We start from the raw sequence: 27,624 nt of genomic DNA on the forward strand, positions 1-27,624 counted from the left end.
GCTGAACTGCTGCTCGAAAGCCTGAAGCTTAACTAGCTAAAAGCTTAACCAGGCCAAATGCTTCTAGTTCCTGGTCCTCACGCCTTATATATCTCTTTCTGCCATCACTCCCTGGGATTAAAGGCGTGTGTCACCATGTTTGGCTGTTTCTAGTGTGGCCTTGAAGATCGAGGGATTTCTGTCTCTGGAATGCTAGGTTTAAAGGCGTGAGTGCCACCATTTTCTAGCCTCTGTATCTAGTGGCTGTTCTGTCTCTGACCCCAGATAAGTTTATTAGGGTGCACAATATTTTGGGGAACACAATACCACCACAAGGGGGAATCTTGTCTAGTGAATTGCATGTTGTTATCTTAAGAGCTCTCTCTGTGTGTGTGTGTGTGTGTGTGTGTGTGTGTGTATGTGTTTGTGTGTTACATGTTCATAATGGAGGCAGAGGCAATAGATAGAGAGGAGGTCTATTAGAGCAAGTCAGCTGAAGCAATCTTATCAATCATAGGGATTCTAAATTCTGTCATGATGTCATGTGACTTGAACGAAAATTGCCAAATTTGGACTTGACCAAAAATTGCTAAATCTGGACCTTACCACCTCAGGTCCAACCCATTGTTCAAACAGTCAAATCAAAATCTATATCTACACCTAGAGATAAAAATAATTACATAGATCTAGACAAATATATGTAAGTATTTTGCTTTGTCAATACGAAAATATATAATTTTTTTATAAAAACAAAAATTCAATAATAAGAATGATACATGCTTATTACATAAAACTTAGCCAGTAGAAAACAGGAGAAAATTAGTCAAAATCACTCCACCTAAAGTAACTCCTGTTTAGTATTTTTTTTTAAAGAATACTTTTATTTTAAACCTATTTATTTATTTTTAAAGCTTGTATTTATTTATATTTTGTATGTATAAGTGTTTTGCCTGCATGTATGTGTGTGTCCCATGTGCATGCAGTGTCTGTGAAGGCTGGAAGAGGGGGTAGGGTACCCCAGAACTGGAGTCACTGACATTTGTGAGGTTCCATTTTTTGGTGGTTTAGTTCTGAACTTGGGTCCACCGGAAGAACAGCCAGTGCTCTTGACCTCTGAGCCATCTCTCCAGCCCCTAGACGATTTTTAATAGTCTTTTGAATTGTGCATAGGGTTTAAGAAGTAGAATCAACCATATTTAGATCCTGCCACTATTTATTTATTTATTTGTTTGTTTGTTTGTTTGTTAGTTTTCCAGACAAGGTTTTTCTGTGTAGCCCTGGATGTCCTGGAACTCGCTCTGTAGACCAGTCTGGTCTTGAAAATTGTACCACCATTTTTTTTTTTTTTTTTTTTTTTTGAGATGAGATCAAGGCTGGCCTTGAATTTATGATTCTTCTTCCTCAGCTTCCTGAGTGCCTGGATTTTAGGTGTGTGTCACTTGCTCAGCTTGGATCCTGCTGTTTTTCAGAGATAAACTTAACCTTTGACCTCAGAGCATCCTCACTCAGCACTGATGTCATCTTTCCTTTCTTCTCTTTTATGGTATCCATTCTCTGTTCTCACCAAACTGTTGTATCTTATTTTTCATCTTTCCCTGTAAATCACTCCAAATCTTTCCTACCAACTAAAGAGTTCATCTTCTCAGGCTAGCTGTGCCCTTGGTGATGGAGGCCAGCGGAAACGTGTGACGGATGGTGCTGCCTTCGCTGAAGCAGGCCTTCTCAGAGGATGGAGTTCCGTGAAGCTGTGGGGCCCAGAAGGGGATGTGGATGACGAGGTAGGTCTTGAGGGCAGCTGAGAGGCATCCCTGCCGGCGAGCTGGGAAGAGTGTAGCCTCAGTCAGGAGCCAGCTGTGGGGCTTGCACGGCATCTCTCCCCCAGCTCCTCACTGTGAGACGTGGATGACGGCGGCTGACACATCTTTTGGCCAGCATGGTGTCAGGATTAGGCGAGATAAGAGGTGATGGCCTTGGCACACAGTAGATGCAGGATGAAAAAGGAGGTTTTACTGTAATTGCATGTAAGAGTTGTGATAGGTGGTGAAGCCAACTGCTCCGAACATTTCACGGTGAACATAAGGGTCTCTGGAATAGTTCAGGGACACAATGCGTTAAGATCCTTTCCTCCACACTCCATTTGAAGGAGACAATGGCTGTTCCTCAGTAAATGCAGAAGAAACTGTCACTAGATGAGGCAGGGGATTCAAAAAGACGCACGCGGTCGTGCTGCCAGGTTTAACTGCGCATGCTTATAATCCCAGCAGGATCTTTGCCGTGAGTTTGAGGCCAGCCTGGGCTACAGAGTGAAATCCTGCCTCGAACAAACAAAAAGATGTTCTAAGCAAACGTTGCTTAGATGCACAGGGCTTCCCTGGCGCAAAACCCAGGAAAGCTGAAGGTGAGAAGGGGGGGGGGGGGGGGGGCTGCTTCTGATTTGGGATGGTTCTGATTTGGGAGTTCAGGGGAGGAGGGGTTGATGAGTCAGTGACTTAAAGAGGGTTCCCCAGCCGCAAGTGGATCTTCCCTCCTGCTCATTCTTGGTTGGGGCCTCCACAGTGCTGGTGCACTGCTCAGGCCCCTGGGGTGCTCAGACCCCCGGGGGTGCTCAGCCCTCCTGGGGTGCTCAGGCCCCGGGGGTACTCAGGCCCCCCGGCTCAGTCTTTACCCTCCATCACCCTCTTGATCCAACCCACATAGTTGAGCACTTTGGTGTAGAAGCCGTACCCCTTGCCACACCCGATCCCCCAGGACACAACGCCTGTGGCCACCCAGCGGAGAGTGCGATTGTCCCAGACCACGTAGACGCTTCCACTGTCCCCCTGGCAGACACTGTTCCTCTGAACCTCGTCCCCAGCGCAGAACATGTTGTCAGAAAACACCTCGGTCCGCTGCCTCTGGAGGAGCCAGGCCTCGCAGGCCTCCCGGGGAGCTACAGGCAGCCTTGAGTATTTCATCTGGGTAGTTAGCCAGCCATTCTCCACCCCAAAGCCGCTGACGTAGCCCCCCAGGCCGCTGCGGTAGAGCGTCTCACTGTCGGGCAGACAGACCGGGAGGAGGCTGGGGCCCAGGGCGACGCTGTGCTGGAGCTCCAGCAGGGCGATGTCCCCGGTGAAGTCGTGGGGCTCGTGCTGGCGGTAGTCTGGGTGCACCACGACCCTACGCACAGGGTGGTTCCCCAGTCTCAGCAGCTCGTCTACATCTGTGTGGCCGAGAAACACTTCCACACTGCGGTTCTTTCTGGGGTAGACGCTGTCCTTGGGGTAGACGGTGTGGGCAGCAGTCAGGATCCATCTGTCGCCCAGCAGGGCTCCGCCCCCGCGCCCGTGGATGCTGGTGAAGGCTTGCCACGGGAAGTTGCCCAGCTCAGCTCGCCAAGATCCAGAAGCCTCTGGGTTCCGGGCAATGGGGACGACTGGTCTCCACAGACTGTGAGAGGAGGGGGAAGGAGAGCAATCAAAAGCTGCAGGCAACTAGAGACCTGTGAGGAGGCTCCCCAGGTGAGAGGAGGCTCCCCAGGTGTGAGGAGGCTCCCAGGTGTGAGGAGGCTCCCAGGTGTGAGGAGGCTCCCAGGTGTGACTCTGCAGAGGGCCAGGACCTTCCAAGCAGTGAATCAATCTTACACCACAGGGCCCAAATCCTGCCTGGGACAGGAGAGTGGGTCCTTGCCTCCTGGGCCTCCGACATCTTTGCGCCATTCCTTAACTCCGACGGGGCTATCTCGGGTTCGAAGTTTGTCTTCAGTGCTTTTTTGCCTGTTTCTGTGTCATCCTCTCTTTTGTGATGTATGTGGCCCCCCCACCCCATCCCAGGCTGCCCTTAGAGTGTTCTGTGGATCACATTGGTTAGGGCAACAGTGCTTTCATTTGAAAATAAGGATTTCACCAGGCATCTTGGTATAGGCTTGTAATCCCAGAATTTGGGAAACAGGCAGAAAAATCAGGAGTTCAAGGACATCTTTGGCTACATGTCTATTCTAGGGAGTTTGAGGCCATCATGGGCTATATGAAATCATCTCAAACACAAAACAACACAAATCAGAACAAAACAAAAAACCAAAACTACCACCACCACCACCACCAAAACAAAATACAAAGAGTGAAGGTACTGTCCTGAAGTGGATGATGTTGAAAGCGTTATCTAAGGGGAGGCAGCCATCAAAGCTTCATAATATGTGATTCCATTGTATGAGATGTCCAGAATGGACAAATCCATAGAGGTAGAAAGTAGATTAGTGATCGACAGGGCATGGTGTGTGTGTGTGTGTGTGTGTGTGTGTGTGTGTGCGCATGCGTGCGTGCGTGCGTGTGTTTTATGGGGACTGAACTCAAGACCTTATGTATCTTAGGCAGGTGGTCTACCACAGCCACCTCTCTGAGAGGTATCTTGACCTTTGGTCTTTGGAGAATGAGGGATGAGCTCCTTGTCTTCTTTTCTGGGCCCTCTTTACATCCTCTTCTTATGGACCTTCTGCCTTCACCTCCATTTTCTATTCCAGCACTTTCCTTTCACCCCATGTCCCAGCCCTCCCAGTAACAGCAGAGGTCTGCTGGCATCTGGCCACTGCAACAGCACCAGGTGGGGAGCTACTCACCTGGCCCACACTGAGGAACCTCTTCCCCATCCTGTCTGTCCTCCAAGTCCCCAACGATGGGCAGCTGGGTGTCCCTGTGAGTAGAATGAAGTAAAGCAAAGAGTAAGTGCAGAATTGGGGCTGCCCAGCGAATAGGATAGGTACTCAGACGGCCTTAGGCCTTTTTGTAGGAGACAGATGGGAACTACTTCCTCAGCAGGCAGGGACTCACCAGTCTGTTCGGCCCCATAATAGGAATCTAGGCTGAGGTTCTGAATCCTGGGAGGGTCAGCTCCAGGTGTGGTGACAGCCTTAGAGTCCCCACTGGGCTGGCTCACAGCTGTAGGGAAACAGCAGTTCTTAGGGCTCACAGAGACTCACAAACTGGCAACTTGTGGGACGATTCTGTATGGTTAATGCACAAGACTCAGCAAAATCCACGCTGCTATTCACTGATCAGGTTTTTAATACTCCAAGAGCTTGAAAGCAGCTGTGAGAAGTGAGTTGTTGCCGAATATTTATTTAACTGGGCGAAGATGTTTCATTTCTTTAACCATGTAAAGATGTGTTGCATTTGCTTACATTGCAGAGTATTGTTTAACTATGTAAAGAGGTGTTGCATTTGTTTAACTATGTAAAGAGGTGTTGCATTTGTTTAACTATGTAAAGATGCGTTTCTGTTTTACCTTGCCTGCCTAAGGTATCTGACTGGTCTAATAAAAAGCTGAATGGTCAATAGCAAGGGAGGAGGTATAAGTGGGACTTCTCGGCAGGAAGAGTAAGTAGGAGGAGGAATTTAGGCTTGGATGAAAAAGAAAAAGAGATGCCAGGGAGACACCAGGGGCCAGTCAGACACAGAGGAAGCAGGAAAGTAGGACATACTGAATGAAAGGTAAAAAGCTCTGAGACAAAATATAGATGAATAGAAACAGGTTAAATTAAGTTAAGAGAGCTAAGGGACAAGCCTAAGCTAAGGCTGACCATTCATAATTATTAATAGTCTCCATGTCTTTATTTGGGAGCTGGTTGGCAGCCCAACGAAAATTCAATTACAGTGAGTTGTAAGAAACTGGTCTTTCCAAACATAGCTGGTGGATGTATTAATTAGCAAAACTTCTTTGGTAGGAAGTTAAACAACTTCAAAATTTAAAAATGCAAATGTGTTGTAACCTAGCATATGAATTTCTAAGAATTTACCATAAAGAAATGCTCACATCTGTGCTCAAAGATGTGCATGTAAGGATGTACACAGCCACATTGTTGGTGGCCAGAAAGTATCTATCCATGGGAGAGTCACTAAATACACATTACAGCGATCAAGGGAATATTGTGTGTTATTAAAAACAATGATCACCAGCCGGGCGGTCGGTGGTGGCACACGCCTTTAATTTCAGCACTCAGGAGGCAGAGCAAGGTGGATCTCTGTGAGTTCAAGGCCAGCCTGGGCTACAGAGCAAGATCCATGATAGGCACTAAAACTAGATAGAGAAACCCTGTCTTGAAAAACCAAAAAAAAAAAAAGGGGGGGGGCTGGAGAGATGGCTCAGCGGTTAAGAACATTGACTGTTCTTCCAGAGGTCCTGAGTTCAATTCCCAGCAACCACATGGTGGCTCACAACCATCTGTAGTGAGATCTGGCGCCCTATTCTGGCCTGCAGGGATACATGCTGTATACATAATAAATAAATAAATCTTAAAAAAAAAATGTACTATTAAAAAAAAAAAAACCAACCAAACAAAACAAAAAAACAATGATCACCATATGCATGAGAGATGGCCTTTAAGACACTGAATTTGGGGCTGGAGAGATGGCTCAGCAGTAAAGGTAAAGACCATTTGCTGTTCTTCTCGAGGACCCAGGTTCAGTTCCCAGCACCTAGTTCTGGGTGATCTTTCTCCCTCTTCTGGCCTCTGCAGGTACTAGGCCCACATATGGTACACAGACATACATGCAAACAAAACACTCATATACATATAATAAAAATAAATAAATCTAAAAAACAAATCTTAAAAAAAAAAAGCATATTGAACTTAAAAAATGATAACTTCGCTGGGCGGTGGTGGCGCACGCCTTTAATCCCAGCACTCGGGAGGCAGAGGCAGGCAGATCTCTGTGAGTTCGAGGCCAGCCTGGGCTCCAAAGTGAGTTCCAGGAAAGGCACAAAGCTACACAGAGAAATCCTGTCTTGAAAAAACAAACAAAAAAAAAAAAAAAAAAAGGTAACCGCCGGACATTCTGTACACTGTGCAATAAACAGATGCAATGTATCTTCAAGGGTATGCAATGCCTTTGGAAAAATATCTAGTAGATGGACAGCAGGGCTGTTTCTGGAAAGTGTGGTCAGTGACAAAGGCCAGAGATCAGAGAAGTCTCACTTTTCACACCTTAATTTAAAAAAACATTTATTATGTGCAAACATTATCTTCCCAAATAATGAGCCACTATTTGAAAATCTAGAATTTCCCTTACTAATGTGGCTTTCTGATTTCTTTTGATCTGCACACAGGGCCTGTAAACTTTCCTGGAATTAATGGATGGCACCAACAGCGACTGCCTCCTAACTAGGCTGCTCACTAGCAGGTTCAGCACAGGGACAGGAATAGAGTCAGTTCAGGTCTCCCCAGTCCCTGAGCCTCACCTGTCACTCATGCTCCCACTTGGCTCTTCAAGGGGTCCGGGACCAGGGACAGGGTCACAGAGTTTCTCTCCCTATATTCTGGGAGACACCCTCACCTATGGCTTGGTAGAGAGCCAGGAAGCCTTTGTGGAGGTGTGCGACCTTGTTCTGGGAAGAAGAGTGTGCCCGGAAGGTCAGCCGCAGACTCCTCCCTGAGGATACAAACTCCCTGTGACCAGGAGGGCTCTCCAGAGAGGAACCCTGCTGTCCACACAGCCGGATTGCATCTGCTCCTCTGGTTGAAATCTGAAAGAGGAAAGAAAGGACAGGAAGTGTGAGGCAAGTCTGTACCTCTGGCCACAGAAGGCAGAGTCTGCCTTTACTCCATCCACCTCTGCCTGGAAGTGATGCACCCCATGGAGCTCAGAAGCTGTTCTTGTTGAGGTCTGCCTGAATTAGCTTTCTGTCTCTCGTTATCATTTTTGACTCCCAAGTTTCTCCCAGAGTGATCATGTATTTGACTCTCTTATGTCTGCTGTAATTACCTTGTAAAACTTACTCTGCTTTCCGTCTTCCAGAAGATTCCTTGGGAGCCCTGGGCATTCTGCACTTCTCACTAGACTGTAAATTCTAAGACTGTATCTGTTTTGTGCAAAATTGGGTCCCTGGTGCTTGTAACAGCCCTTTAGAGCTTAGCACAACTGATGCCATGATGGAGGTGCCATTCAGGCTGTAAAACCCAGCACGTTGACGGCACCGCCTGCCAAAATGAGAACAAAGACCTGATCCAAACAAGTCCATAGTTTTGGGAAGGTCTTTAGCGTACGAACCTTGTTGTTAGCAGCTTCTGTAGTTCTGCTTCTGGCTAACTGTTCTTCTTAACTGAAGTAAGTATGTCAACCAGGACTTTGTGTGTGTGTGTGAGTGTGTTTAAAAGCTCACTCTGAGAAAGATTTGGGGCCACACTGGAATATCCCAGTGTAGTCACTGGCTGGCTAATAAAGACTTTTTCTTTTCTTTACTTTTCCTTCCTTCATTTTTTTTTTTTTTTGTAACCCTAGCTGTCCTAGAACTTACTTACTCTGTAAACCAGGCTGGCCTCGAACTCAGAGATCCGCCTGCCTGTGTGTCCCAAGTGCCGGGATTAAAGGCATATGTCCTATTAGCTTAAACTCATGTCTGAGTAGTATTCTCTGGTGGATACTCCACAACATTTCTGGAGGTTCCACCGAGACCCCTAGAGACCAGACCTCAAGACACAGGGGATCTCAACAAGTGGATCTTCACTCCTGCTCATTCTTGGTTGGGACCTCCACAGTGCTGGTGCACTGCTCAGGCCCCCTGGGATGCACATCTGGAGATGTTCCAGGTCCCCAGGACTCCCTTTGATCAATGGCTGCCTAATGACGCTTCAGAGGAGTCTGACACTTCCACCCCAAAGGGAAATAAATTAGAAAGTTGCCTGGTCTGTCACCTCCAGAGGTAGTCTGGGTAGGGTGCCTTCTGTTTGGACTCAGAGGAAAGGTTGGACATGGCCCCTGATCCAGTGTTCAGGATCCATGTGAGATGTCCCTGGATCCCCGTCTGTGTGTGTGTGTGTGTGTGTGTGTGTGTGTGTGTGTGTGTGTGTGTGTGTTTCTCCTGCCTCCCCCCTCCCCCCCCCAGGAGGCTTAAGAACTGTGCTTCCTGTTGGGGACCTGGATCCTTCTGGCCCTGCCAGGTCCCCCAGAGGAAGCGAACAACCTTCCCCTGTCCCACTCCTGGAGTGCCTGTTCTGTTACTTGACTCCTGCTTATGGTCTGGGTTGGTCTGGTCCCTGTGTGGAGGAGGGGACAGGCCAGGCCTCTCTGTCCAGGGCTCTCTGTCATCTAAGCAGAATGCACAGGGCGGGAGGAAGAGTTCACCTAGGGCGTGCATTCTCTCTGCTCCCCTGCCTGCTCTAAGCAGCCCTAGGAAAGGGGGGAACAGTGGGTTCTGCTCCTTCCTCTTTCATGGTTTATGCCTTCTTCTCATCCAATGAGCTGTATAACTGGAAAACTAAAAACCAACTGGCCCTGGGCCTGGCAAGGGGGGATCATCGCTAGACATGCAGCCTCTATAGACTGAATTTTCCCTTCTGTTCAGCACAGACCAAGGAGACTCACACAATTATCATTAGGTCATTTTTAGAAGTATGAAAGACAGCTGCTGAAAAATTTCCTTTGTCACCCAGTCATCCCCAGGCATTAGAAAAAAAATTATAAAAGCTAAAAAAATCTAAAGGTATAAATAGGTTCCAGCGGCTGGAGGTAGTTCAAAGGTGTTTAACAACAGAGAACTGATTGATTGAGAGATGAGAATTTTTCATAAACTGAAGAACACTGTCACCTTCTCTTCTGTTCAACTAACCAGTTCATCTACCCTTGTCCAGATTAAACAATATTCAATGACCCTGGGGAAAAAAAAGCAAAATTGTAGTCCATATTGCCTGGCTTGGAGAGACAGGCATTCTGGTGCCCTGCCAGTCACCCTGGAATACACCTCTCTTGCCTGTGAGGAAACCTGGGACCTCTGGTTCTCATGAGTCTGGTTCTTCCAGAGAAACAGGTGCTCACTGTCTTGGACCTGAAAGATGCATTCTTCAGCCTCCCATTGGCAGAGGTGAGTCAACCACTACTGCTTTTAAATGGACAGACCCAGAAGGAGGTTACAGAGGGCAGCTTACCTGGACCAGATTGCCCCAAGGATATAAAAAGTCTTCAACTCTGTTTGATGAGACACTAAATATTGACCTCCTGCCCTCTGTCAGAGGTATTGCCACCTCAGGATCCTGGAGTTTTCAGAAAAAGCCAGACCTCCATACACCAGCACAAAGTGGAACACTGAGTCTTTAGTCTGGACTGAGACTAAACGAAAGGCATTTGAGGCTTTAAAATCAGCTCTGACTTCTGCTCCAGGCCTAGCACTTCCAGATGTCCCCAAACCTTTTCATCTCTTTGTCCATGAAACAAGAGATTTTACAAAAGGGGTTTTAACCCGAACTTTGGGGCCATAGAAATGCCCTGTGACAAACCTGTCCAATGACTGGACTGTGAAGTTACAGAATGGCCCACCTGTCTAAGCTGTGACAGCTACTGCCAGCCTAGTAAAAACAAATAAACAAGGTAACTCTGGGTCAGGATCTTATAACTCATGATGTTCATCAGAATGCTGGCTGTCTAATGCCTGTGTGACCCGGTACCAGGCCCTGCTCCTGGACCACTCTCTAGTGCAGTTTGAGAAACCCACCACCTTCAATCCTGCTACCCCCTTGCCTGATGATGACCTTTAGATGCTTATCCGTGACTGTAACGAGACCAAAGATGAAACCAGGTACATGGGAGCTGCAGTAGTTTAACTGAAATAATTGGGACCCAAACTGGGTACCTCAGCCCAGAGAGCAGAACGGACTGATCTGACCCAGGATCTCAGATGGGGAAAAGGAAAGTCCGTCATTGTATACTTGGACAGTTGTTATGCTTTTACTACCGTGCATGCCCACGGTATGATCTGTAGACAAAGAGGGCTTCTCACCACTGGGGAAAAGAACATTAAAAATAAAGAGAAAGTCTTGGCCCTCCTGGAGGCTGTTTGGCTTCCCCTCTAAGTTGGTCTCCTCCACGGCCAACGACGCAGAAAAGATGGCTCCCCGGAGGCAGGAGTCACTGCGCTGTTGACCTGGCAGCCCGAGTGGCTCCAAGAGCAGTGGGGTCTATTGATATTCTGACGACAGACCCCAAGTCAGTGCAGCCTGCCACTCCACGGTACAACCAAGAGGAAACAGAGGATGCAAAAAATGGACAGCTGGAACCCACAGGTTGATGGAGGACACCAGAGGGAAAGATCATTCTTCCAGAAACAACTAGAAGGATTCTGGTAACCGACCTTCACCAGGCTACTCATCTGGGGTCCACAATACTTTCTGAGTTGCTCAGGCCAAGATATATATACAGGACAGTCTGGCATGGGATCTCAGCCAGATGCTGGGTTTGTGCTCAGGCAAAACCAAACCAAAACATTGTACCCTATGCAGGAAGGGGTCTGAATGAGAGGCTAACATCCTGGTGAGCTCTGGGGAAACTGAGTTCACCGAGATCCAGTCTCATGAGCCCAGAGTGCTCAGTCCCTCGACTGCTGTGCAGCACATCTGTCCCTGAGAGCCATCCTGCACCACAGCCTCCACCGGTCCCCATCTAGCTCAGATGGTAGAGCATGAGACTCTTAATCTCAGGGTCATAGGTTTGTGCCCCATGTTGGGTGCCATGTAGAGCAAGAAATCTACAGGAGTCTGCTTAAGATTAGGAAATTTATTAGGGTATAAATTGAGGAAATACACTCATGAATATATAACCGAGTAAACACCTGAAGTCATCCTCTGTTTTGACTGTGAGTGAATCTACCTAGCAGTCTGCTCATGCTAGGAAGCAGGAACAGGGAGAAGCAGGAACAGAGAGAAGGGACCTTGTGACCCCTCTCCCTCTCTTTTTAAGAGGTCACATACAACAGCAAGAAGCACCTTCAGGCTGTATAGCCCAAGGCCATGGGCAGAGCAAATACCACTACATTGCCTGCCAGAGAAGGATACAAATACTTGCTAACTTTTATAGATATCTTTTCCAGGTAGGTAGAAACATTACCCACCCAGACTGAAACTACTCAAATAGTAGCTTAAAAGTTCCTCCAGGAACTGGTTCCCTGGTTTGGCCTTCCCCTAGAAGTGGGGTTTAACAACGGCCTAGCTTTCATAGCCAAAATATCTCAATTAGTAGAAAAAGCTTTACGTATGGATTGGAAACTTGATTGTATATGTAGACCTCAGAGTTCTGGGCAGATAGAAAGAATAAAGGATGTTAAAAAAAAAAAAAAAAAAAAAACCTCTAACAAAACTATCGTTAGAGTCCAGCGAAGGGTGGATAGACCCCTTTCCCTTTGCTTTGCTTTTGACCTGTTGCATCCCATATAGGGAGGGATTCCCCCCTATGAGATTATGTTTGGAAGACCTCCCCAACTGCTTCCCAGGCTCACAGACCAGCAGTTGGCAGAACTCACTAACCATTTCTTTCTCAAGTCACTACAGACACTCCCTTCCTCCACAAATGCTATTCACGGGACTATCCAAAAGACCCAACCAACCTCTGAGTCCACCACCAGTTTCTCCTTGTTTGAGTCTGGTGATACTGTCTGAGTCAAACAGGTAGCCAAAGGGGAGCTGGAACCAACTTTGAAAGGATGCTACCTGGTGATTCTCTCTGCTCCTATTGCTCTGAGTGAAGGTAGCTGTCATTACACTACGGATCCATCACACCCAGGTCAAGAATGGAAGCTACCACCATGGCTGCTGCCACTGCCAGCAAATGGACGGTCTCTGGACTATGGGCCCATTAAAATGAAGGTTTCACTAGGTCCTGGGCCCTCCCTCTCTCTGCCCCTTCACTTTCTTCTGAGTCTTATTTTGATATGAATACATGGTCATGATCCAGGGCCCACTGCCCTCAGATCTGGACCTGGGAACCGAGGAAGACAGATACAGGGAAGGCGTTAGAATGTGACCATAGACCTGCAACCCATATTCATCTTGACCTTTGCTCACTGATGTCCACTTTAAATGCTTGATTGCATTGTGTTGTAGCCCACGAGGTTTCCTAGTGGCTGTACCCAGCAGGACTGCATAAGAGGTTGATTGGACCACGGGCCATTGTATTAGGTGTTCGTAAGGGTCTACACTTGACTGTAACTAGCCAGGGGGAGGTCTTTTGCTCCACCCCTTGGTATTCTTATAACTAGATCTTTGGAATAAAGTTCTGGGCCGGTGGATAAGGATCCAGGCTCACTTGAGTCTATCCTGTGCTTTCTCTCTGTTTCTCTTTCCTCTGTTCTAACTAAGTCTCTTATTCCTCATTCCTCAAGAGTCCCTGGGGTAAATAATGGTGGGGGCTGGTCCCCCACAGCATTGAAAAAGAGAAAGGATGTGGGGGTTTATCTTTTGAGATAGGAACCCAGAGTTTATAACTCTATGCATGCCCCACAGCTGGGCCCCCAAGTTGCCAAGAACAAGGGAATTTCCATTGCAAAAACTGGGGTTGTGAAACTGAGGCTTCCTGGAAAATTCCTTAATAAAGATTATGGCCTTTGGGAAACAGGGAAAACCTGGGGAATCGGACTTTATGCCACAGGAAGGGACCCTAGGGACAGAGTTAAACCACCCCTTAACAGGCCAGGACCTATTTCTGAACTAAAACAACAGCTGGATTCCCTTACAGAAGTAGTCCTACAGAATCAGAGAGGTTTAAACTTTCTTCTCATGAGATAAGGGGGGGGGGCAGTTATGTACGGCTTCAGAAGAAACCTGTTGTTTCTACGCTAATTAATCAGGAGTAATTAAAACAATCTTGCCATGGTTGGGGAAGAAACTCAAAAGTCTCAAAGATATAAATGAAATAATTGAGATCAGTGTCTGTTCTCTTGGTCCTGCTGGCCAGGGACTCTGCTATCAGCACTGGCTGGGCCTTAATTCTCATTCTGATTGGATTAACAGCAGGGTCTGCCATCTTAAACTAAATGGCCAATTATGTGTCAATTCAGTAAAATGAATGGTCCTTAGGACCAACTACACCTCTTTAGAGCATGATGAGTCCATGATTTGACTCATTCACAAAGATCAGTGGGGAGTGTAACAGACCCCAGGCCTTAGTAGGACCCCAGACCTTAGCACAACTGACTTCCCGATGAAAGTACCATTCAGGCTGTAAAACTCAGCTTGTAGACAGCACCACCTGCCAAAATGAGAACAAAGGCCTAATCCATCACAGCCCATAGTCCTGGGAAAGTCTCTAATGTCCGAACCTTGCTTTTTGGCTTCTGTAGTTCCACTTCCGGCTAACTGTTCTTGTTAACTGAAGTATGTCAGCCCAGGATATGTTTCTTGGTGCTTAAAAGCTCACCTTGAGGAAGGCTCTGGGTGCACTGGGATCCTGAACACCCAGTGTAGTCTCCGGCCAGCTAATAAGCTCTCTATTGGCTTAAACCCATGTCTGAGTAGTCTTCTCTGGTAGATTCCCCACAGCAGTGCTCACCACAGTGCCTCTAGCGCCACCGCTTTGAATCAGAGTATACACACATTAAGTCCCAACCTGTCACCTTCCATTTTTCAGAGTAACCTTCTACAGCCAATGTCTGTGAAGCAATAAGACCCTCTGTGGAGGCAGCCTGGGCTTCATGCCCTTTCTAGTTTTCTCTTGGCTAGTCTTCCTCTTGTTCTGTTCACTCTACCTGAAATCCTTACAGTGTGTGGGAACCCAAGGACATAAAATATACATGATGTGGGTGTACTGGAGACTGGACGATCTTGGCTAGGACATGTGTAGAGGTCAGAGGTCCTCTTTTATTGTTGTTATCCACCTCATTTTCTGAAACAGGGTCTTTCACTGAACCAGGACCTTGCCACTTCAGCTAGGTTGGCTGTCCAGTGAGCCCTGAGATGCACCTGCCTGTGCCACACCCTATCTGGCATTGGGGTGGCAGCCATGTGCTGCCATGCCTGCCTTTTGGGTGGTAATGGGGCTCGGAACTCTTGCTTATGCAGTGAACACCTGACCCTCCAAGCACCTCCCAGTCATTTTTACTTTTTCTTTGTTAGTTTTGAGTCAACATTTCATGTAGCTCATGCTAGCCTTGAACTTGCTGTATAGCTGAGGCTGGCCGTGAATTCTGGATCTACCTCCCAAGAACTGGGATTATAGGCATGCACCATCATGCCTGGCTAACCCTCCAATTTCCTTTTTATCTCTTCTTATGAACTGTCTGATAAATGAAATCACTCAGGCTGCTAACTAGTAATGTAGATCAACATATAACTGAGAGCCATAGACTCATTAAATCTAGATTTTGCTCTTTATCAACTCATGGTGGGACATGGGACTTTCTTTTCTTTTGTGTGTGACTTTCTGTGGGAGCAGAGAGGAGGGAGAGATCATATCCTTGAACTTGAACTCTTCAATGAAAAGGGAAGAGTTAGTCTGGGATTAAAATTGTCCATGATTAAAGAGGAACTGGGCTCACACAGGGCCCAGTAGACACAGGCTGAATTGAATATGGTCGTGGCCCGTTAAATCAGAAGTCATAAATATGTGTATTTAAGGGCTGAGGATTTTGCTCAGTGGTAGAGCTCTTGCCTAGCATGTGAGAAGCCCTGGATGAGAGTTCTGGTGCTGCCCTGCCCAGGGACTTAGCATTAGACCCGGTGCTTCTATTACCAGGTATTTTTCTCTTTCCTACTTCAGACTCCACTGAGACGACACCAAAGACACACAACGGCATGCACAGGCAAGCGCGGGAAGAGTCAGAGGAGGTGACGGCCATAGCAGGTGGAAGCTAGGATGTAGCTGGCAAAGTGGGGAACCGAATTTGGAAAAGGTGGAAACCAGCACAAAGGCAGTAGGTTCTCACCACTGAACTGTGCACTTTCAGGTTCAGCAGAACCAAGAACCTTTCAGGCAAAAAAAGATGAGGGAAGGCTGACGAGAGGCCAACAGACAGGAAGTCTGGGTGGGAAGATGTCAGGATACTATGTCCTGGTCCCCAGCCGATAGCCCACCTTGGAGGAAGATGTGAACTTAAATCAGAAATCCTGGATTGAGGTCCCTAGGTACAACAGTACCCAAAAAATAAAATGAATGCCTACCAGCTACTGGGAGGCATCCTATTCCTTGGTCCCTGGTCCCAGCTTGTTTCCTGAATGATGGGATCCCTGAGCAGGAAACTGGAGGGGGTTTTTCTGGGGAAAGCTTCTGCCCCAAACAACATCTACACACTGAACTTTGGGAGCCCCTGAGACACCTCTAGGTCACCCTGTTAGTGCTGTCTACTATGATCTGGCTATTTCAAAGCAATAGTGCTGGGAGCTGGTTCTCATAAGAGGTTACTAATGTGTCTGTGTCTTCATTGAGAGAGTGGGTTAGTTATTGCAGAACTGTGATCCCATTGAAAAGGGTGAATTAGGTCCGGTTTTCCTGTGTCTTGCACGCTTACTTGCCATCCCACCATATTATGGCAGCAGGAAGCCCTCTCCTTACCAGCACCACGCTCTTGGACTTCCCCAGTCTCCAGACCCTGAGCAAACTGAACTCCTATTGTTTATAAATTACCCAGCCTACTGCATTTTGTTACAGTAGCAGAAAATGAACTGAGATACTATTTTCAAACCCACCACTTGACAAGTTTTAGCTATTCACAGAGAACTTAAAATCAGCAGCTTCGTGTTTTAGTCTTAAATAAAAAATGGTCAGGCAAATAGTATTAGACGTTGCAAGAAAGCCTCTCGGATAGCCGGGTGGTGGTGGTGGCGGCGGCAGACGCTTTTAATCCCAGCACTCGGGAGGCAGAGGCAGGCAGATCTTTGTGAGTTCGAGGCCAGCCTGGTCTACAGAGCGAGATCCAGGAAAGGCGCAAAGCTACACAGAGAAACCCTGTCTCGAAAAACAAAAAAAAAAAAAAAAAAAAAAAAAAAAAAAACAAAAAAAAAAAAGCCTCTTGGATAAAAAGCAGAGGTGGATATAAGCAAACAGTGAAAAAAAAAAAAAAGACATTGGATAAAATAGTGATGATACAGAAAACAGGAAATATTTAAAACTAATCCCCACGAGAGGGGAACAAGTAGATATTGCACATGTCTGATAAGGACCACATATTTAGAAAGAATTCCTTGTGAAGAAATCACCAACTAAAATGCTTGAACATAAAGATGAGGAAATCGGGGCTCAAAGCGTAGTTCAGGGGCAGAGTGTTTGTCAGGATGCGTGAGGCCCTGGGTCAATGCCTGGCATCACAAAAAAAGAAAGACAAAAAAATAGTCCAGAAAGTGGGGCACAAAGACAAAGAGCTGGAAACCAGAATAGAACAGAGAACTGAGCTAGAGAATTGGTGCACAACATAGGATAGCTGAAGTGCAGGAGAGATTGGGGGCTCACAACCACCTGCAACTCCAGCTCCAGGGGATCTGATGTCCTCTTTTCGCCTCCACTGGCACCTGCCAGCACATGTACACACAAGCACACGTGCACACACACACACACACACACACACACACACACACACACACAAAGAACCAGGAAAGAAGCAGTTGTCTATAAATTATTAAATAAATAAGGCAAGAACAGGGCTGGAGAGATGGCTCAGTGGTTAAGAGCACCGACTGCTCTTCCAAAGGTCCTGAGTTCAAGTCCTAGCAACCACATGGTGGCTCATAACCACCTGTAATGAGATCTGGTGCCCTCTTCTGGCCTTCAAGGACACATGCAGACAGAATACTGTATATATAATAAATAAATCTTAAAAAAAAAAAAAAAGGCAAGAACATTCCCAGAACTGAAGGACTAGGCTAACCCCACACAGTGAGCGAAGAGCCATCTGTATCATGGCACATCAAATGAAAGTTCAGAACATTGCAATAAAGAAAATGTTTACAAACTATGTAGAAAAATGGGAGACTGAGAATGATAACACCTTCAGACTTTTAAACAATACTAGAGATAGAAGATGATGTCATCAAAATTCTGGAAGAAAAATGACTTCAAATCTGGAGTAATATACCCAGATAAACTGTCCACCCACAGTGGATCCTCAGGGTAGATCCAGGCTATCTGGAACTTAACATACCCTTTTCTAAGGAAGTTTTTGGAGAATGACTCCTGGGAAACTCAGAAGCTGGAGAAGAAAGGAAATGTAATTGCCATATACTATGTGCTCAGATCTGTGTGCTTAAAGTCCTAATGGTGTGAATAATAATATTGGTTTTCTTGAATTGATAATACAGGAAAATGAGAGGAGGGTGGGGGGGATTGTGGGTGGTGAAGATCTGATGGCTGGAGCCAGTACTCACCTTCTGTAAGTGGAAGTTCAGAGAGAAATAAAAATGAAACAAATATTCAAAACTGTGTAATAGGAAAAGCATGTCATTTGTAAATATGAAGGTAAAAACCATGGAGACCGCTAGGTTGAAAATGATTGCCCCTGGGGTAGGCTGAGACTACCCTTTCTCATTATAATCCTTGAAAGAATCTGTTTTTTTTTTTTTTTTTTTTTTTTAAAATTCCCTCTCCCCCTTTCCTCTCCTCCTTTTTCTATAGCTACGTCCTGGGACCTCTGACTTGGACACTTAGTCTCTTTTCTAGATGGGTGATTCAGGGTAGAGCAACATCCCACTGCCCATGGGCGGCTCCCTCCCCAGAGCCCCTTGCCCAGCTCACTGTGACAGAGTCCCCTTCACAGTCTGGGGATGGCTCCAGATCGAAGTCCTGGAAGACCAGCCTCACGGCAAACCCCTCTGGAGCCTCGATGTCAGTGTGGCTCTCCTGGCCTTTGAGATACGGCTCTGGGTATCCGGGGGATGTCAGTTGCTGCGGTAGCTGCTGGGCCAAGAGCACAGAGGCCTGTGTAGGGCAAGTATGGAGGATTCCCCAAAGGACCAGCCAGCACCTGTAAGTGAATGGGGGCGACAAGATGAGGTCATGTAGCTCTACCAGAGGCCTACGAATATCTCGGTTTGCAGCAAGTGATGGTAAGGGATTGAGAGGCTTAGGGGCCAGGAGCTGTGTCCTTAGCCTCAGAGTGTGGGCACCTCCTGATGCCACTTTCCTCACCCGAATCTGTGTAGGTTCCTATCTAGGTTCCTCCACAGTCTGACCTCCAAGACTGCAGGGTTCCTAACCTGTGAAGACATTGCGATCGCTCTTTTTTCCCATGAGTCTCTCTAAGCCAGATAGCCACCTGCCTCAGCCAGGCTTAATCCCATCCTGGAGTACAAGTTAGGGGCATTTAAACATAATTCCTGGCTCAGAGCATTGACAGACCACTTTTGGGCAAATTCAGTTCCCTCTGGGTCGTCACTGCCCCCCCCCACCCGCCATGTGTTTGTGTGTGTGTGTGTGTGTGTGTGTGTGTGTGTGTGTGTGCAACTCTGTATTGTAGTTCCTCTCTCCCTGCCCCCCCCCCCATTCCTCCTCCCATGCCTTCTTTGGGTAAACTCACATCTTGCCCATGGCGCTTGTGGAGGGAGAACTCCACAGGTGGTTCACAGCTCTGGGACCTGACATCTGCAACCCACGAGAGTGCTTGGCCCAGGCCAGGGAACAGGGGGGTGGAGCCAGAGGAGGCCTTTGGGGAGAAGGCAGAAGTTACTGGAAATGAGTTAAGATTCTCTGGGTTCAGTGCCACCTGCTGTCAGACTGAGGAATAGCTCTCACCGGAATTGAAACCAAAAATCTTCAAAACCATGCTGGGGGACAGAGCAGAGTCGGGGAGGGTTGACCCTTTTTTGGGGGGTGGTCGTGGTGAGGTAGAGGCTTATATAACCCAGGCTGTCCTCAGACTTGCTATGTGGTGGAGGCTGGTCTTGAACTCTGTTCCTTCTGCCTCTTCTACAGCACGAGGATTAAAGCTGTGTGCCCCCCCCCCACCAGCTCTTGTTTGTAGTTTTGAAACAGGATCTCACTTTGTAGCCCAGGCTGCTGTGGCACTCACTATGCCGTCCAGACCGGCTCCAAAACTTATGGCGATCCTGATGCCTTAGCCTCTGGTGTGCTGGAATTGCAGGCCCATACCCAGCTCTTCTGAAGTATTTTTACCACACGTGAGTATTGTGGGTAGTATGGTGTTTCTTACAACCTGACCTTTAGTGGGCTAGTCTGTCCTTCCTCCTCATTTGCATTACCAGTCTGCCCCTTGGAGAACTTGAAGTTTGTGACCCATGACCTTGAGCTTTCTTGTCCTCTCTTTCTTGGTCAAGAATGGGTGAGTTCCTGCACTTAGTCATTTGAGCCCCAACCACAACATCCGGAGGCTCCTCGTCTAGCAGGGTCTGGGCTGTGGTCCAGCCCAGCGATCTCCGAATCCCTAGGGACTCAACTCACGCTTTAGGGCCAGTACCAGGAGCCACAGCTTGAGTTGGAGGCTTTCTCCCTGCGCCCACTGAGGAAGCCCGCTCACCTATGGCTTGGCGGGTGTGAGAAGGCTGGGAAGCACAGTGGAGGTGGCTGGCCCGTTCTCAGAGGAGGCAGGTGTGCAACAAGGTTTGCACTCCAGAGCCAGTTGCTTCTTCCGTTTTACATCTGGTTACTCAGCTTCTCACAAAAGCAACGCGTTACAAACCGAGGGCGTAGTGTGGGGTTTGAATGAGGGTGCTCCCTGTAGGCTGGGGATGCTCCCCGAAGACTGGGGATGCTCCCCGTAGGCTGGGGATGCTCCCCGTAGGCCGGGGATGCTCCCCGAAGGCCGGGGATGCTCCCCGTAGGCGGGATGCTCCCGAGCGGGATGCTCCCCGTAGGCTGGAGATGCTCCCCGAGGCGGGATGCTCCCCGTAGGCTGGAGATGCTCCCCGTAGGCTGGGGATGCTCCCCGTAGGCTGGGGATGCTCCCCGAAGGCTGGGGATGCTCCCCATAGGCCGGGGATGCTCCCCGTAGGCTGGGGATGCTCCCCGAAGGCTGGGGATGCTCCCCGTAGGCCGGAGATGCTCCCCGTAGGCCGGAGATGCTCCCCGTAGGCCAGGGATGCTCCCCGAAAGCTGGGGATGCTCCCCGAAAGCTGGGGTGCTCCCCGTAGGCTGGGGGTGCTCCCCAAAAGCTGGGGATGCTCCCCAAAGGCTGGGGATGCTCCCCGTAGGCTGGGGATGCTCCCTGTAGGCTGGGGATGCTCCCCGAAAGCTGGGGATGCTCCCCAAAGGCTGGGGATGCTCCCCATAGACTCACATATTCGAGTGCTTGATCCCCCCCATACCATACCCAGTCTTGAGCTCTCTCTGCCTGCAACTTGTGGATCAGATGTGCAATCTCAGGTACTCCTCCAGCGCCATGCCTGCCTGCCTGCCACCATGCTCTCCTCCATGATGATAACGGACTAACTCTTTGAAACCGTAAATGAGCTCCCAATTAAATGCTTTCTTCTGTAGGTTGCCTTGGCCGTGGTGTCTCTTCACAGTAATAGAAGAGTATCTAAGACAAGTATGTTCAGAGTCCTTGGTTTCTGCAGACTTAAAAAAATTAGAGAGGGAGCTGAGAGAGATGGCTTAGCGGTTAAGAGCACTGACTGTTCTTCCAAAGGACCCTGGTTCAATACCCAGCACCCATATGGCAGCTCAAAACAATCTGTAACTCCAGTTCTAGGGGACCAGGGGACCCTCACCCAACCATACACACAGACAAAACACCAATACACATGAAATAAAAAAAAAAATTAGAGAGACACAATCCACGTTGGTGAAGGAATAGGCAGGGAGTGGGGATCAGGGCACCCAGTTTCCTAGACACAACACTGAGAAGTGATCTACCCCCTGTGCCATGCCTGACCCCGCACACACCTGGAGATGATTTCCCTTTTTTAAAATTTTTTTCCTGACTGGGATCGAATCCAGGGCCTTGCACATGCTAAGCTAGTACCCTGCTACTGAGCTACACCACCAGCCCATTTCTGTTTGTTTGTTTTGAGATACACTCTCAATTTGTAGCCCAGGCTAGCTTTGACCTCTTAGCCTCATGAGTGCTGGGATTACAGGCATGCATCTGGTCTGTAATCATCTTTGGAGGAGGGGGCCCCTCTAGCTGGGCTCCCAAGGACTACTCAAACTTGTCTCCTCCTCTAACTATTAGGGTCACACAGAGTTCCTGGGAAGCCAGAGATGGCTCGTATTCACAGGGTGAGCAGTCATTTTGGCCCATGACCAATCTGTCAGGAAGAAAACAGCTTGGCTAAGGTGAGGAGTTCTTCAATAGCTGGCCTTGCTCTTTTGTCCTTGACAGTCTGCAGGGGTCAGTCTGCACTCTGTTCCCGAGCTTCTGGCCATTCATTAAGAGAGGCAGGGACCTGAGCGCCCAGGCTAGCCCCTCAGACAGGATGTCCCAGGAGATCTTCTGGAGAAGAGAGTCTTTAAAGGAGACTCCCGGGCAGGTGTCAGGGCTCATGGTTCTGTCCTGCGTGGGACTCTGGGGGTATTTTGGGACATACTGTTATGATTTCAATGGTAATGAGGGGTTTCCCAGGATAGGGAGTTTTCACTTTTAAAACAGAAGAAATTCTGGGAAAATTCAGAACAGATGCTCGTCCTACATGGTCAGGAGTTGAAGTACTGGGTGGAGGCTGGTTGGAAAGACACAAGAAGCCAAGAGGGGAGAGAGACGGGGAGTCCAGGGCTGGGATATGCTGGTCCCTGGGGTGGAGAGTCTACCTTTGAATATGAGGGTCTGCTTTACTCCCACCCGGGTGTTTTGGCCAAAGTTTGTATTTGGGTAAAGGGGAGGAAGCCCCCAAGGACTTGGGGCTGATGACTGTGTGTGTAGCTGGTGACTCCAGGCCCCTGTGGTCTGGGGATAGGCAGCCTCACCCCTGTTCTGCTTTCATTACTACTTCCTGTGCCCTGGAGCCTCCTCTCCAGCTGGCAGAGACAGGAATGTGGAGACTATGCTGTAAGAAGCAGAGGTATCTGCCTGAATAATTACGGCACCAACACAAGGCACAGTCTTTTCAGAGCGGACACTGTGTGGGATGGTAACGCTTGGCTGTGGTTGGGAGTGGGAAAGACGATAAGTCAATGTGGGCTCTGGAGCTGTGGGGAGGGGAGCAGTGTGAGGTGAGGTAGGTCTACTTCCTGAGTTGGATTTTCCTTCATCACCAGGCCTTTTCATTTTCTTTTGTATGCAAGGTCTCATGTAGCCCAGGGTAGCCTCAAACTCAAAGTGTAGCCGAGGATGACCCTGAACTTCTGATCCTTATGCCTCCACTTTCCAAGGGCTAGAATGAACAAGTGTGCACCACCATGCTCAGTGTATGCGGTGCTGAGGACTGAACTCAGAGCCTTGTGCATGCTGGGTAGGTTCTTTATCAACTGAACTATATCCCTAGATGTAGCCTGAATCTTAAAGAGTCTTATTAATAAAATCAAACTGAGGCCAGTTATTGGGGTGAACGCTGGAAGATCAGAGACACAGAACAGGCCACAGCCACCTCACCTCACCAGTTCCTCAGCTGATCCTGTTTCCTCAGACTGGAAGCCTCTGAGTCCTCATCCAGAATGAATCTCAGCTGAACTGTGCTGCTCAAAGCCTAAAACCTTAAGCAGCCAAATGCTTAAGCAGCCAAATGCTTCTAGTTCCTGGTCTTCACGCCTTATATACCTTTCTGCTATCTGCCATCACTCCCTGGGATTAAAGGCGTGAGTCACCATGCCTGGCTGTTTCCAATGTGGAGTTGAACTCACAGAGATCCCAGATGGATTTTTGCCTCTGGAATGCTAGGATTAAAGGTGTGAGCGCCACCATTTTCCAGCCTAAGTATCTAGTGGCTTTTCTGTTCTCTGACCCCAGATAAATTTTTTAGGGTACACAATATTTTGGGGAACACAATACCACCACACTAGCTCACTCAGGTTTTTCCCTCCCCATGCTACCATGATGGAATGCCAACTATTGCATTGTGAGATAAAAACTAACACTTCTTTTTTTTTTTTTTTTTTTTTTTTTTTAACTTTTTTTTTTTTTTTCTCATTGTGTAATGCCAACTAAGACTTGCTGAGATTAAAGCCCCACCACCCCCTAACACTTCTTTAAGCTGCTTTGTTAGCCATTTTAGCACAACAAGGAGGAAATAACTAATACATAATCCAAAGTTACTCAAAATGTAAGGAAAGAAAAACACAAACTGTGCTTATGAGAAAAGTGAATTTACAGAATGTGCTGGCTAGTCCTGTGTCAACTTGACAGCAGCTAGAGTCATTTTGGAAGAGAGAACTTCAACTGGAAAGCACTCCCACCTGGTCTGCCTGTGGGCAAGCCTGTGGTATATTTTCGTGATTGATGATTGATGTGGGAAAGCTCAGCTCACTGGGGCAGTGTTATCAATGGGCTGGTAGTCCTGTAAAAAATCAGGAGATGCCCTCCCGCCATCCAGGGAGCAGCATGTAATGGCACACAGGTAAAGCCATAGAACACATGACAACATATAGATTAATAGAAATGGGTTAAGTTTAGTTATAAGAGCTAGCAAGCAAGAAGCTTGTGCCATGGACCATGGCCATACAGTTTGTAATTAATATAATCCTCTATGTGTTTTTTTTTTTTTTTGGTTTTTCGAGACAGGTTTCTCTGTTAGTTTTGCGCCTTTCTGGAGCTCATTGGTAGCCAGGCTGGCTCGACTCACAGAGATCCGCCTGGCTCTGCTTCCCGAGTGCTGGGATTAAAGGCGTGCGCCACCACCCCGCAATCCTCTATGTGTTTATTTGGGTCTGAGCAGCTGCGGGACTGGACGGGACACGGGAAAACTTCCGGCTACATTTGGCTGCCCAATGTGTTGGCTCAACTTTCCACCTAAAACTTGAGAGAACTTAAAAAGAGATTCTAAAATGGAGCTAAAAACAGCTTCCTAGTGTGTCTCTCAGGCCAGCCTCAGCCTGCGGGCTTGAGCTACAACAGTATGGCGGGTTTGCAGCAAATGGACTTGATCTGCAGCAGGGTGGATTCCCGTCGCAGTACACAGAGGTGTCTTCAAGCTATGCAGTATACTGTGTGGTGATTTAGTTTTTGCTAGTACAAAAAAAAAGTTTCTGGGCTACACACTGCCGGATGGAAGCATTGACCCATTGATTCCCAGAGTCAGCCAAGAGCATGGCTCCTAGAGCTGGAGGTGAATTACCTCCACCATGTTGAAAAGCTGAACTGGGTGGAGTCAGCAGCTTTAGTCCTAAACATTCAGTTTAGTAGTTTAAAAATCTCTCTTGGTCAGAGAATGATTATAGAGTCACAATAAGTCAGATTCAGATGAAATAAAACACTAAATGGTTTGCATTATATGTAATGCATGTAGGCTTGGAAGAGAGAGGAAAAGGAGTATATGCAGATGTATAAAGAAATAGTTTTACCAATGACAGGCAATGTTGGAGAGGATGTGGAGCAAAGGGAACACTCCTCCACTGTTGGTGGGAATGTAAACTTGTACAACCACTGTGGAAATCAGTATGGCGGTTTCTCAGAAAATTAGGAATCGAACTACCTCAAGACCCAGCCATCCCACTCTTGGGCATATACCCAAGGAATGCTGATTCATACCATAAAGATACATGCTCAACTATGTTCATAGCAGCACTATTTGTAATAGCCAGAACGTGGAAACAACCTAGATGCCTGTCAATGGAAGAATGGATGAAAAAAAAATGTGGTACATATACACAATGGAGTACTACTCAGCAGAGAAAAACAATGAAAGCATGAAATTTGAAGGCAAATGGATGGAACTAGAAAAAATCATCCTGAGTGAGGTAACCCAAACCCAGAAAGACAGTCATGGTATGTACTCACTCATAAGTGGATTCTAGATATAAAATAAAGAACAATCAGACCACAACCCATAGAACCATGGAGGCTATATATATAGCATGGAGGTCCCTAGGATGACTGTGGCTTATAATAAATTTCTGTTTTACTCAATTATTGAAAAAATAGCCTAATGAATGGAAACACATGAACTATGAACCAAAGGCTGAGGGGCCCCCAGCTGGATCAGGCCCTCTGAATAGGTGAGACAGTTGATTGGCTTGATCAGTTTGGGAGGCAACTAGGCAGTGGGACCAAGTCCTGTGCTCATTGCATGAGTTGGCTGTTTGAAACCTGGAGCTTATGCAGGGACGCTTGGCTCAGTCTGGGAGGAAGGGACTGGACCTGCCTGGACTGAGTCTACCAGGTCGATCTCAGTCCTCCGGGAGGCTTTGCCCTGGAGGAGGTGGAATGGGGGGTGTCTGGGGGTAAGGGAGGGCGTGGGAGGGGGAGAATAGGGGAACACGTGGCTGATATGTAGAACTGAATGGTATTGTAAAATAAAATAAAATAAAAAATAAAAAAAGAAATAGTTTTTTAAAAAAAGTCTTTTAAAGGGACAGTAAAAGTAATATAAAAAATAAGCTACACACACAGAGATGGAAATCACACAGAGTCTTGATTACATTGTCTTTGAGATTTTTAACTGCAGAACATTTGATTATAAAGGCTGCTGAGTTAAGCCAATATATATATATCTTGACTTCAAAGTTTGTTTAAGGATATGTTGCTGCTTTGGAAAAGAGGTTCTGCTTTTGTTTCCACAGAAGATGAGGACCTGTGGATTGCTTCCAGGTTAATATGGTTTGATCAGCCAAGACCCCTGAAAGGTCTCCAGTGACACCATGGCCCAGATGATCCAGCATCCAAAACAGCTTCAAGGCAACTGGCTCAGACAATGCAGCCTCACAGACTACTCCAGTCAGGACTTAACCATAATTCTTGATTTTCTCAGGATCCCCATTAGATTGCCAGTGTTCTCAACCAGCAGGAAGTAGTATGAGAAGCTATGCCCAAATTCCCAAAATATTATTTATAAATGTTTATTTTTATTAAAAGGTGGTTGATTATAAGAAAAAAAATCAAGCCCAACTAGCCAGGAAACAGCACTTCTTCATGGCCTCTGCAGTTCCTGCCCTCACTTCCTTTGATGAGGAACAGTGATGTGGAAGTCTAAGCAAAACAAACCCTTTCCTCCCCAAGTGGCTTATAGTCATGGCTTTCATCACAGCGATAGAAACGGAACTAACCAGGCAGTGGTGGCGCACACCTTTAATCCAAGCATTAGGGAGGCAGAGGCAGACAGAGCTCTGTGAGTTTGAGGCTGTCCTGGTCTACAGAGTGAGTTCCAGGACAGCCAGCGATACACAGAGAAACTTTGTCTCAAAAAGAAGAAGGAGGAGGAGAAGAAGAAAAGAGGAAGAAGAAGATGAGAGAGAGAGAGAGAGAGAGAAGAGAGAGAGAGAGAGAGAAGAGAGAAGAGAGAGAAACCTGAACTAAGACAGAGACACTGTTGGAGACCATGGGAGTATACAGCAGGCGACAACTAGTGTTCAGCAGGTTGTCTCACCAGTTGAATGATTCTCTGATGGGAAGCCCCACTTGGCAAGGCCATGGGGTCACTGACTTTAAATACCTGGTTGCTTCTGTCTGTAATTTTTCTCATGTGCCAGTACATCTCATCCCTAAAAACTGCTATGGGTGTTTTCCCCATGGCTGTGTGTTTATCTCATGAATACATTCCATCTACTGGGCACACATACAGCTGTGGGTGGTCAGGAAGATGATTTCTACTTAAAATGTATAATTTTGATGAATAGAATATGCTAGGATATGGTTCATAACTAGATCTATTGTCCCATGAGGACTGTAAGACACTTAGAAGCCTGCTTTGTTCCTTAAACTCAGACTAACATAAGAAAACAACAATTTCTCCCCAGTCTAAGACAAACTACACACAATGAGCTCATTTTTACCTCAGTGCACATTCAAACTGGACTGAGTGTCTCTGTAACTGGATTGTAAGTTAAACCTTTACAGATATGCACAAGGACAGAGTTCAGATGTCTAATCAATGTTAGTAACACAAAG

At 47.2% G+C, this 27,624-nt stretch overlaps 1 protein-coding gene across 1 annotated transcript; it reads right to left on the reverse strand.

Moving 5' to 3' along the window:
• Positions 1-1,496: 1,496 nt before the first annotated feature.
• On the reverse strand, positions 1,497-19,324 carry C1rl (complement C1r subcomponent like). Its single transcript, XM_028892349.2, is given in 7 exon segments — positions 1,497-3,396; positions 4,567-4,612; positions 4,615-4,644; positions 4,782-4,889; positions 7,284-7,473; positions 18,429-18,657; positions 19,210-19,324. Coding segments are annotated over 7 exon segments (1,431 nt in total). The 5' UTR covers positions 19,275-19,324; the 3' UTR covers positions 1,497-2,633.
• Positions 19,325-27,624: the final 8,300 nt, after the last annotated feature.

Source organism: Peromyscus leucopus, chromosome 3 (genome assembly GCF_004664715.2).
Source record: "Peromyscus leucopus breed LL Stock chromosome 3, UCI_PerLeu_2.1, whole genome shotgun sequence".
Lineage (NCBI taxonomy): Eukaryota > Metazoa > Chordata > Mammalia > Rodentia > Cricetidae > Peromyscus > Peromyscus leucopus.